This window comes from Montipora capricornis, chromosome 3, assembly GCF_036669925.1.
Source record: "Montipora capricornis isolate CH-2021 chromosome 3, ASM3666992v2, whole genome shotgun sequence".
Taxonomy (NCBI): Eukaryota; Metazoa; Cnidaria; class Anthozoa; order Scleractinia; family Acroporidae; genus Montipora; species Montipora capricornis.
This window is the reverse complement of record NC_090885.1, coordinates 30,779,274-30,791,773: the sequence shown is the minus strand read 5'-3', so window position 1 is coordinate 30,791,773 and position 12,500 is coordinate 30,779,274. Positions and strand designations below refer to the sequence as shown.

Below are 12,500 nucleotides of genomic sequence, written 5' to 3'. Positions count from 1 at the left end.
TGATGAAATTGGCAACGTCTAGAAGTGCACACACAAGTCTGAGCGATCATTTTAATGCATTTGCAGACTTCATGTATTTTTAAGCATCCTAATGTTGATCAGTAACGACACTGATTTACTTCGACACGGTTGACCGTCTGTTCCATTTAGATCGTCAAAATCAATTAAGCAAATTGGCAGTGGAAAAGTGAGAGATGGAGTTTCTGTCGTGTCAGAATAATCTATCGATAGAGAGATCAAGCATGGCGTTTACTTGACACGGCAAACGCGAAACGTTGGGCTGCTACTTTTCATAAAAGCATGAAAATTACGTTATTCTAACTCGTCTCTCTCTTTGGAAAAGTTACTTGATACCTGCTGCTAACGCGCAAGAAATTCAGTAGCTCATATGAAACGAGTTTCTTCCATTTTTGGCAAACACAAACTTTCGTCTGCCGTTTGCCGAACAGCAAACGGCAAACGGCAGACGAAAATTTGTGTTTTGCCAAAAATGGCAATCTCTCTACTGTCTCAGCTTTTTAAGCAAACAAGGACGACATTAGATAAAACTTGAAAAAAACTGTTAATTGACCCCCAATTCGAAAATGCTTTTCTGCTTTTGACTCAGTAGGCATTCCTCAAAGTCTTACGGCAGTATCGCGGCATGCTTTAGCCGAAGGAGACGAACAACGAAAAACTAAAAAATTTCTTCCACGTGCAGGATTTCATGTTTAGAGCTGATGCATATGACAGAAGACCGAAGTTATGCCATAAGCCACTTCACTTTCAAATACTATGCATTGCTTTCCCACGGCTCTCTGACGGCCACGTAAAAGCGCCAAAGATCACTGCACAAATAAGGACCAACAGTACAAATCAATTTCGGCTATTTCTAATTTTTGGCAGGATTACTAAGGCATACGTTTGTTTACAGAGCACATTAAAGACAGCCGAAAATTCAACCGCAAAGTGCTTAACCTACCCGGCTGATGGCACCGGAACGAGAAGGAAACGTTGATACGGAAACAAACGCGTCAAACTCATTTGATTCGTTCCTAATCCTTACCGGTTGGTAGCCCAACTTTGTCTTGGGGAATTTTCCTGACTTAACAAGCATTTTCCACTGTAAAAGGGAAGAGAGTTAGCAAATTAAGTTAAACAAATATTTTACTAACATAAGAAATTTTGCAGGAAAAAAAAGAAACCAATTAAGATTGAGGATGACAACATTTCCGACCGCAAGTAGCCACAAGTGACCTTAATTATCGGCTATTCAAGTGACCTATAGTTGCTAATTGCGTCTTTTAATAGAGAATGTGTGCAATTAGAGCCGAGGTCGCAAGGGCCGTGGCAGACACAGCAAAGGGAATACGAATATCAGAAATAACCGCATCGTCAGTGATTTTTCACAATCTGCGTCGCTAAAAATATTTCGAAAGGCGGAAATTGGTCAAGATGTCAGCATCTGGCTGTTATCACGAAGACAGTGGTCCTTCTATGGACAAAATATTTACTGTACCAACAAAGAAATGCTCCTTTTGGAATGACAAAAAAAATGAAAAATAAAGAAATGCTAAAACAAACAGAAGTAGTACTTAAACGGCAGATCCAAATTTTTGCTTCGAAAATTTCTAAAAATAACCAATTCCGTGTCTACTTCTATAAAATATCATCACTGAAATGAAAAATTCCAGTAGGCAAAAAAATAAAGGATGATAAAAATAACTGGCCACAAGCGAGCTCAGATAATTAATACTCCAGTCAGATATGCGTCAAAAGTCCTCTTTGTTGATTGCCGTGACATACTTTAAATGTGACCACGAAGTGACGTGACGTAAATAAAGAGTTATGAATTCAATGTTATTGTGTGGCGGTAAAGGTAATCGCGCCTTTAGTTTTGAAAAGGGTAATATAGATCTGTATTGATAAGGGTAATGTTATTGTTAATCCGCTGATGAAGTAAGCTATCATCATTCTCGCAATGACAAGAAAAAAATAATTTTGACCACAACGAAATGGTTACGTGACTTTCTCTCAAGACTTTGACTCGTTAGTTCTGGAATAACCTAGCAATGTCCATACAGAGCTTGAAACAGATCTACGTTTGAAACCTATTTGAATAGAAAAGAACATTGAAAAAACAATACTTATGGCGACTTATCGTTCCATCTATTTATAGTACTTTGTCCTATTAGTAATAGCGGAAGTGACGGCATTTTGAGCCTGCTATTTTGTTTGTTTGTGGACTTCTTTGTCCACGCCCTTCCACCGCTATCCATAAAAAGGTAGCCACCAGTGTCGGGAGATCATAACACTCGCAGCTCCTTTTAACATCACACCGGACTCACACTGAAGTTGGGGTCTTAAACAAACACTCACATTATCAGAAGAAGAATTTAAGAAATAGCAAATCTGAAGGTAAGCCATTTCTATAAGGAATAATGTGTTCTTTTCATCAGCGAGACGAATGACCCATTGAACAAACAGATTTCATCATGTCGTTTCGGAGAATATTCTGTACCCAGGATGCAGTCAGTAGTCAGTCTCAAAATTTTTCAATAATGATGTTTTCAAAGCATGAACTGTCAACTTTTTGTTGAACTGTGGTTCAGTACGAAGGCCACACCGATGGCAATTGTCGTCATTTTCCGACCGAGCGGGAACATAAACAACCAAAACAAATTTGTTCTCATTGAAACTGACTGGATATTCAAATGTCAGCAATCGAACGTCGAAAATGTCATAGCTATAAATATTTGGTATATTTTTCCCGTCAATTTTAAAGCAAGCCCAAAAGTGACCTGGGCAGCAACCACTCATCAAAAGCATGTTTGATCTTTCTCTCCTTGAAACCAAAAGGACAAACTTTTCGACTGACATGTTGCAATAGCAAAGCACATATTTTTTTAAATAAATCAGCCCACTTTTTAATAAAAGAACTTAAATCGTTGACAGTTACAGTGAACAGTTTTCCCATCTAGATTGATTAATATTTGCAAAGAGCGTCGTTAAGTATTTCTGTTTCACAATGTTAACACTTGGATTGTTCAAAAACTAGATTGTAAAGATTGCCTAGGATCTCACTTATCAAGTCTTCATTCTTTTCAATGAAACTGCCGAAAATAAAAGCTAGGGTTTAGGGTGCACTGTAAAGGCAGTGTAACGACATCAATGATAATTTGTTTAGAGAAGAAAGTAAACCTTTGAGGACAAAAGTAACGCTTTGAGTCCAAGCGGACTTTTGGTGGATAATCCGCAGCACAGCTTCTTCTTCATCACAATAATAAGCAATTAAGACTAGTGATATCATCGGCGCTCGCGTCAAGCAGAAATCTGGCAATATCACGAGGATGATATGAGTTCATTATTTCTCTTCCAGGAATTTTAAACTCTCTAACGATACTGGAGTTTCTAAAATATTACTAAGCCCCGATAAACTGCTAATCTTCTTAGAGAAACCAACCTTTTAGCAAATAGAATTTTTCATTAATTAAGCTCATTCTTGGTGTTGTTAAATCTTGTGTCTAGCGGTTTCCTCTGATGTCGTAAGCTTTTCCCATAGTTCGTTCTGAGGGAATAGAGGAAAATGCTCATTTCGGGGTCGGTGAACGGGAAGTATTAAATCAACGTTTATGAAATTTTGGCTTGCAACGAAGCAGAAATAAGCAACCACAACGACTTTTGAGTCTTTTACAACCGGAACACGTAAGAAACGGAATCATTTTTACGCTGTTCAGTTTTATGAAGGCAACAGCAATAGCAGACCCGGGTCTAGAACAGAAGTTGCTTTTCGATTGACATTTCCAGTTGTGAAGTTATGTTCCCTTAATTTATATTTCCCCGAAACTGATTCAACTAAAGGTAGCTCGTTATCGGCGCAGAGCAAATTTTTCTGTTTAGCATAATTATTTACATATCTTGGGTAAGCCGTCTGTCCTTGATCCTGCAACAATATACGCAGTAAAGATGGTTGGCGGATGCAATGTAAAAAGAAAAGTTTGGAAGTCCAAGCTACGTTAGTCTCGAAGCGCCAAAGTTACTGTTGTGTTCATAGAGTACCTTAGACTCCTCCCCTCAAAAAGGGGCGAATAAGCTAAAGCCAAGAAAGTTGATTGAACACCAGCAGTGAAGGCTTTGGTAACCAAAAGCTAAATAAGTACGTTTTTCTTAACACAAGCTCTCGCCGGATTTTCTCTGCACGCACGACAATGATATCACTTGTCTAAAGCACAGCTTCTGACTGAAGTATTTACAACATCCTACTGTTAATCTCGCCGTGTGTGGAGACTTCCAATTAATGTAATGGAAAGCCAAGACAGAGTAGGGTCTAAAAATTGGCTCAAGCCGAGACTCCGCCGCCGGGTCAAACTGGAGCTCTTCTCCCGTTTCTTTGTTTAACCGTCTTGTTAGAATGAAAGGGATTCTCGCACAACAATTATGATTGGTTAACAGATCAGTGGCTTTAGCCTTGAAATCATAGTATGGAAAAAAGAAATGTTAGACATAGTAAAGGGTGCACCACTTATGGACTTCTTTTTTCAAACTAAAGTAGGTTTGTTTTGGGTTTTTGCATGGCTTCGCCTATTTATTTTACTTCCCTTGATGGACACGACAAGATAACGATCAGACATTCTGCTAATAAGGATATCGCCCTCTTCGTCTATGTTTACAATTTGAAGTCTTTTGACTGAAATTCATTTGAAAAAAACCAGCCTAAATTTATCAGTTAAGTCTCTAATGAAATATCTGATTTGTTTTCGGTTTAAACGCTTTCTCTCTTTCTGCCGCATTGATAGAGATGATCGGCTAACATACGCAACGAGCCCTTAACGACAAGGTGTATTTCTACCGTCCTGAAGTGAAACACCTAGAAAGCTTAGCCTCCGAGTTTATTTCGACCTGACCGGGTGTTTCGGAGGAATCCCCAGTTGAATACTATCCAGCGTAGTAACAACGCTAGACAAAACGATTCTGCGCTATTGGCTTAGCTTGTTGTGAACATTTGTCTTAGTAATGTTCATAAAAAGTGGAATTGAAATCATCTTCAAAGGGATTGAGGTTCAATCATGAGGTGCTCCTTGGTGTTTTTCGATTGAACGCTCAAACAGCTTTCGGCCACCTTCGAAAACTGAGCATGCTCACCGTGTTTGAAAAACAACAAAACGTAATACCTCTAGAAGTTTTGTAAAGGACGCAGGTTGTCCAAATTTGCATTTTAATGACATGAGACTGATATTGAATTATACTGGAAATACTGAGTTCCTGTTGCGACTGCCCGATTATAGCGACCTCTCGATAACTGAAAAACTGAATAAGTCCAATATTTCCGATTGATCGGGATCAAAATTAAGCCTCGTTCAAACAAAGGCTGAGCCATAAAACGCAAAGTGAGAAAAAATAATCGAACTAAAAACTCTGTATTTGACGTACGCGGAAATAAGAGGCCTTGTTATGGAAAGTCCGGAGGTAGTTATTTACTTTGCAAGGGCGTGATAGACTTTCTACGTCTGTTTTCTCGCAAAAGCACTGATTGAGCTCAAATATTATCTATGAAATTACATGTAGCAAGTTTTACTAAGATGAAACATTGCGCGGTTTTGTCAGAGATTTTAGAAATCTGACAATAGCGTTTCCTTTTGTACTGGAAAAGTCTTGAGAAGACAATCCCAGAGTGCTTTTCTGAACAACGCGATCTTAGCTTCAAGCAAAGCGCCGCACAAAATTGAACAGATAGCCAAGATGACAACTTCGTGAGAGGTGAAATCTGGCTGTTTTTAACGTTCACTGCCAAGGGGGGCTTGGAATTTTGCCGTGAGCGATTCATATTGACAGAAAAGAAATATTGGCACAGCAGAAAGTAACGGAAGCGTTTATGACGAACAATGCTTGTTTACAGAAACTAGAGATTTCACTTGAAGAGTGTATGTCATATTTAGTTTAAAACAACAAAAGTGAGCTTTTTGTTGAGAGTAGCACGTGGTAGAAGTAGATAAAAACGAGCCGGGATGTTTCTCGATAAGCTGGAAGGCCGGCTTCTGGTGAAGCGCACTCAGCTCTTGACGAGGTCACACTTGAAATATTTTGGACGAAACCAAGCAAGGTATGTAAGCTAGACGGCAAGAAATGCGATTGGCATGATGGAGTTAACTGATCGTGTAAACAGGATTCGTAGTATTTTTTTAAAGTATTCAGCAGCCTGGAGTTATACAGGAACCGTATCACAAATAATTGACAAGCCATCACCCCGTCTGTGATCATCCTAGAATTTTTCATGAAGATCGCATACAGTTTCTTCGTTTTTAATACTGAGATACAAAAACTCGCAAAAATGCAGGGTTGTTTGTTTGCTCGTGCTCTGTCAAGAATTTTCAATAGGAAGACCGGGTTTCTCTCAACGTCCATCGTGAAAGATAACAAATTGACTTTGAAGTATACACGGTATTTTTTCAAACTAAACGTTGAATATTGAGTAAGCAGCTACATATAGTATCACAAAAAGAGCTTCAGGGGCCTTTAATTTAAATTAACTTCCTTCGAAACTGTTATGTCTCGATTTTACGCGTAGGTTGACCAAGGGATATGCTTTGAAACATAACAGACCGCTAGAAGAGTGCCGACAATAGGCACGAGTGAATCGTTAAGACTGCTTAATTACAACACTCGCTGTATAGACACACAAAAGATGGAGATAATTTTTGGTATTAACCGGCAATGTACAGGAAATAAATTGTGAGTGGTGTCATGGGGTCATGTTATTGAATAAACAAGGAGAGTAATGTAAAATATGTTTAATTTCTTTTTCGACTGATATCAATATCCAAGCAATATTCGAGTACAATAAAAGCGAAGGCCATTGTTTGGCTCCAGTATTTTAGTTTCAGCTGCTCGCGTAACAGTTTCACATTTAAGCTTTCTGTTTTTATGAATTAACTGCGGTTGCATTTAAAATTACCGCAAAGCCAAAATCAACCTGGATATGTGTTTAACCGATTAACAGAGTGGAAAATTCACAGTCGAATAGACGAATTTGTGTAAAATCGCTTATAAGTTTCATTAACAACAATCAATTGGCTAGACGCCAGTTTCATTCAGCTTATTCCACTAAGTCGGTCCAGGCAGCAAAGATACATGTTCAAAGATTCTTAGACCTATCATCCCAAACGGTATTTATTTTGTTGTGGTATTAAACGAATCTAATAATCAGATGATTCAGTTTTAAGCTCCCTTGATCGTTTAATATCCAGTTAAGCTCTATAAAATTTCTTAGCTGTTTCAGCGGAAAACGCATCACAGAAACAAAAATTGAGCCAGATTTCTCAAAACTGCGGGAGATGAAATACCACTGATAACCAAGGAGCTTCTTTAAAAGGGTCCACAAAAACTGAGCAACTCAAACCAATCTACGTGACTTCGATGATCGTTCTTTCTAATTAAATGAGACTCAATAACGAACTGTTCCGGAAATCCTACAAAAAAGGCGTATTCCATTTCTGTTATTATGTATCAAAGTAAGGATGAGCGGACGTCATGAAGCAACCAGCAGCTTTCTTCAGTGTAACTTACAACACTTAATACATGGGTTTGAGACCCGCTAAATGTCGCAATTTCCTGTCTATAAACGTTTAGGACAGCTTGCTATCAAGCCGAGAGCATATCAAACTTTTACGAAAAATCAGATGAATTTTTTTTTTTTTTCGATTCGTCTGTTTTCATTTGACACGCTGTTCAGGGGAGCGCAGATAATAGGGATAAAAATCAATTAGGGTTATCGCGATGTAAAGCCTAATAAATAATAATACGATTTTATTTTCTCAAGCCACAGTTTCATGTATTTAATATTAAAGCAATTCTTTGAGTTATATAGGACACGGAATTCATTTGTCTTGTGCGAGTTCTGTTATCAAACAAAAAAGCCACAAGAAGCTTTCATATGCAAATAGCGATGACAGTGTACACAACGAAAAAGCCAATACAGCCTGTACGTGCAAGGCCCCTCCTGCAATAGTAGTGACTCTGCTTTTTCTCATTGACCACGCATATCCGCTTTAAGTTTTCTCCTAAGACGATTTAAAAGAGTCTTCTTGTCATTTTGTAGCATTAAACACGTGGTTTGGTGGTCAAATTGGTTGCTTTAGAACTTTCTCGCTCCAATAAGTGACTAATTTGGAAACCAGGAAAAAGGTTAAGTACCCACTGACATCGAAGAAAAGTAAGAAGCTCCTTTAGTTTATCATTATTTTTTTGTTAAATCATATTTGCAACGTGGTTACTGAAGGTTCAGTATACGAAGTGTTTGGTGCGATCGTGATCCCCCTCGACCCATTGAGCACGGCACAGATAATGCCAGTTATTTCTTACAAGTTATTAACCATACATTTTGTTTATCGCTTGACCATGTGCATACGGAGAACAACGGCATTTTCTTGTAAAGAAACTTACAATTTAAAGCGGCTTAGCCTGCCTGCTGGAGAAACTGCGGAGCTATGATAGAGAGAAAGTTCAGCCAGTGAAGTGAATATCAGTGGTGTTTGGTGCGGATGACTTCGGCAGGCTCTGATAAAGGGACTAAAAAGCTGACATTAGGAGTTTAGAGTAAGCCTTCGTCGAAGCGAAGAGTTCCAACACCAGGCAGCGTTTTTCCACCTTTTTATGATAGCCCACGTTTACTTTTAAAGTTTATCAACTTGTTGGCAGAGCCAAATATTTCACGAAATCAGTAAATATAAAGCTATTTGACTTTGAAAACGTAACAGTGGGAATTTAAAGCCATTAAGAGTCAAATTCTTTGTAAGCCTATTTGAATGTTGTCTATCGCCCAAAAATGTGGAAAACCTGCCAATTTATGGAAACCTCAAAATTTTTAAAATTTTGTTTATTGAAATTGAAACCAACCAACTCAATTAAAAGTATTCGAACCGCGAACGGAGAATAACCATACGGATACTCTGGTGAAGGTGCATAAATTCGTCTTCAGTAATTTCATCCAGCAGTATTGATTAAGTACTTCGACCCCACCTACATGTAAATTACCCGAACTGGCAGCGGCTTCTAGCAAGTGTGGTGGCCATGATATGCAATTTACTGCAATACCTGTTCAATCGAATCGCACAATGAAAAGCCCATTAGGATTAGATTTCAGCGACTCGTTGTATGGCAATGAGCGGCAATTCTAGAATTTTCAGGGCCATTTCCGCATTACGAGTACCCTAATCATTCTACTAACGAAATGAAGCCATAAATTCAAGTCGTTGACTTGGCTCTGAGAAAAACAAAAATTCTCTAAAGAAACACCGAATCGCATGTCTCCGTACAAGAAATAGACAGTGTATGCCCACGACACCTGGTCGGCCAACTCAGCCTCCACGAATTCAACCCTATTTTAGCATGAAAGCAGTTTGTTTAATTTTAGTTAAAACAGGGCCGCTTATGCTACTTAGTTCTCACTACTAGTTCCACCCATTTTAAGCGTGCAAAGATCGAACAGTTTGCTGTGGATACTGTTACAAACAACTATGTTTCAAATACTGCTTTTAAATTAGTTGGTGTTACAAAAACAGCAGGATACATTGTTTTCTTTTGTACTGATATTGATTGGACTATCATCTTTGGTCGTATTCCGGTCTAGGAGTAACCCAACGCGCATTCCAGAAACGGAAGGATTCTTGCAGAGGTGACCAGGGAACAAATCCTCGGAATCGTATGCTCACGGTTTTGAACAGAGCCAAATTTTATCAAAGAGGGGGCGGTTCCTGTGTATTTCGAGTACACCGCATTGTTTATTGTGTTTACTCTTCTAATGGAAACAAAACTATCAGCAGAATGCTATTCCGCTCTTCCCGGATACGAATAAATCCCAAGACAACAGGTCAACTGAAATAGCCTCAAATGGATGCGCCATGATGTGACCTTCAGCGGGCAGAGTACTTCAACCGCACCTTGATCAATAACTTTTCAACTGCAATATGGTTGAAAAAGTAACGTAAACTACTCTTATCAAATAACACCAAAAGCCAAAATATACCTTAGTTGCCCGTAAATTAATGACAAAGGGACACGTATAACTAGATTGTTAATGATGAGAATGTATTTTGCCGAGTGCTTTTAAAAAAGAAATAACACCAACAGAGAATAACTGGCTTGCAATTAGAGGCTCCAGCTTTTTCTTCTTCTTTTCTTTTTTATTTTAATTTTTGCCCAAATGACTGTGAGATCCACGATAAGTCGCGTCTCTCTAGAATTTCTTTAGGTGTATGATTTCTTTTTCTTGGTTTGAATCAATTGTCGGATTCGGTAGGGCTACCTCATGCACGTGCATATAAAACGTGAGCGCCGTTATGAAACGAGACACAAAGCAAAGTTGAACATATTGGTATAAAGTTCCATATAAAGTTCTTTCATCGAAAATAACACCTTTTACCTTTAGTCACGGGGGAAGAAAGTAATTTGTTCATCAAAGTTATCACTTGACCTGTACAAGACAAGTAACTTCTTGTGGCAAAGAGTTTCCACCGCAACGGAAGCTTTTCCTTTTCAGACCGTACTCGTCCTTAACTAGTGACGTGTACAGGTCACCAACATCAGTCGCTGAATTTCAAAAAAATCTATCTAAACAAGCGTAGAGCCAACTAAATCAAAATTAATTACTTGAAGTCTCTATCCAAGAACAACTGAACAAGCTAGCCAGTGGATTGGATTTATAAGTTTCTTTTTTCATTTCAACTTCCAGATGAGACAGTCTTGTTTGTGGAGCACTGTTGCAATCCTCGCTGTTCTGTTGTGCCTTGGATTTACGAAAGGTAAGACTTCCATTTTGTCGCACGCACGTGCACTATCAGAACACTTCATTTTCCTAGAGTGTAAATACTTAGTCACAATATCAAACGGAGTAGTGGATAATTGAATGTAGAGTGTTCACCGAACGCACCAGGGAATCGAAGCGAATGAGCAAATCATTAACTGAGTCTGCACTGAGCAAAACTACCGGAGAAATTATTATTTTTAGCAAAAAGATATGTTTCACCAGAAAAAAAAAAGTTAATATTAGCTGACGATAAGTCAAAATCGATAACGCGATAAGGCGTTCATTTGTTTTCTTCTAGAGCATTCACAGAACATCTTAATAAAATACTACACGGAAGGTATGGGCAAATTGAACCAAGAGGGAAGTACGATAAAGAGGAGTTGACTTGGGATGAGTTTGGGATGGGCCTGCGCTCGTTGCTATTCAACATTAGATTAACATGATTTTCGCCTTGCTTTTTCTGCAACCTCCGCAAAAAAAGAAAATCTGTTTTTAAAAAAATCATTTCATGACCCCATTGCTGTGTATGTCGGTATGATGTGTGCTGAGCCTAAGAGGTGAAGGTATGGTTAAAAGGGAAAAAAAAATGCGAAAGAGTTGTTTCAGTTAAAAGGTCACTCGTAATGGTTGTTGTCAAGAGGTTCATAACATTTCGGAGATTTGGCAAGTCACGCGATGAATCAATTGCAACACTGTGAGTAATTTTTAAAAATAACTTAACCGTGGTCAAATATTTTGCTGCACCAAAATCTTGGGATGAGTTATTTATCCCGTCTAGTTCATTTTCATCAAATATTGAGGCTGTTTCAAGAAGACTTTCAATAGTTTTGTCAAAAGAGTAGGACAGGACTAGATCTGTGAATTTGTCAGAAGAGGCCTCAAACAGGAAACCATTTTAAATTCCGACTGACAGGCCGCGCCTATAGTACAATGCCAACTTGTTGAGAAACATGATTTCTTTCCTTCGTTCACGGTTTGAAAATAAATTAACTTTGCATAACCAAAGGACAGGAGTGAGCATCTTTCTCGGTAGACGCTATCATCCATATGCAAAGATTTTACCCCAGGCAAACCAGTTCCCGCTGAACCATATTCCTCAAAATTCCCTGAACTATATTCTCCTCATTTCGACTTGCACTTTCTATTAATATTTTTTGACAACACATAATCGTACTACCTACTTATTTAACAGCTCATTTTTTTTACAGGAGATATATACAAGCCCCACGAAGTAGGGCACAGACGGGTGCCGCGAAAGTTCTGTGGGGAACAGCTGCTGCCTTTATATCAAAACGTGTGTTTTGAACACAATAGAAAACGCAGTAAGTAAAGTCTGTTTCAAGGAATCCTTCTCCGTTTAGACCTTTGTTTAAAATCATTCTCAAACGGCAGGCCTTTTTCACATCATAGAATCATGAAATTGAACAAGATGAATCAAGGAAGTTTCCGAGTCAATTACATTTTGGGCAAAACTGGCTCAAACTTTAATCCTTGGTTTACCGTAGACATGGTTCTAAAAGCCCTTATTTCCTGTCTGTTTCTGTTACCAAAGTTTCTTCAAAGGATTACAAGAATATGAAAACGGGCAGCTAATAAGGAAGTATGTTATCCGTCAAGTAAATGGCCAAAGACGCTACATTTCACAACTACCCCTAGAGAGCAAAGGATGAATAAATAGCGTTGCTCGCAATTGTGTTAGAATACACGGCAGCTAGTGCTT

At 38.6% G+C, this 12,500-nt stretch overlaps 1 protein-coding gene across 4 annotated transcripts in view; it reads left to right on the top strand.

The window, feature by feature from the left end:
- LOC138042869 (con-Ins K1-like) overlaps positions 1 to 12,500 on the top strand; it is a 21,697-nt gene that overhangs the window by 8,354 nt on the left and 843 nt on the right. The window contains exons 1-3 of one of the 4 annotated variants that reach the window (XM_068888913.1): positions 2,258 to 2,397; positions 10,706 to 10,775; positions 11,989 to 12,102. In XM_068888913.1, the coding sequence (XP_068745014.1) occupies positions 10,706 to 10,775; positions 11,989 to 12,102 (184 nt within the window). In that variant the 5' untranslated portion in view covers positions 2,258 to 2,397. Of the gene's footprint in view, positions 1 to 2,257; positions 2,398 to 5,985; positions 6,080 to 8,163; positions 8,189 to 10,705; positions 10,776 to 11,988; positions 12,103 to 12,500 lie in introns of those variants that run through there. The other 3 variants (XM_068888912.1, XM_068888915.1, XM_068888914.1) reach the window with 3 other exon arrangements.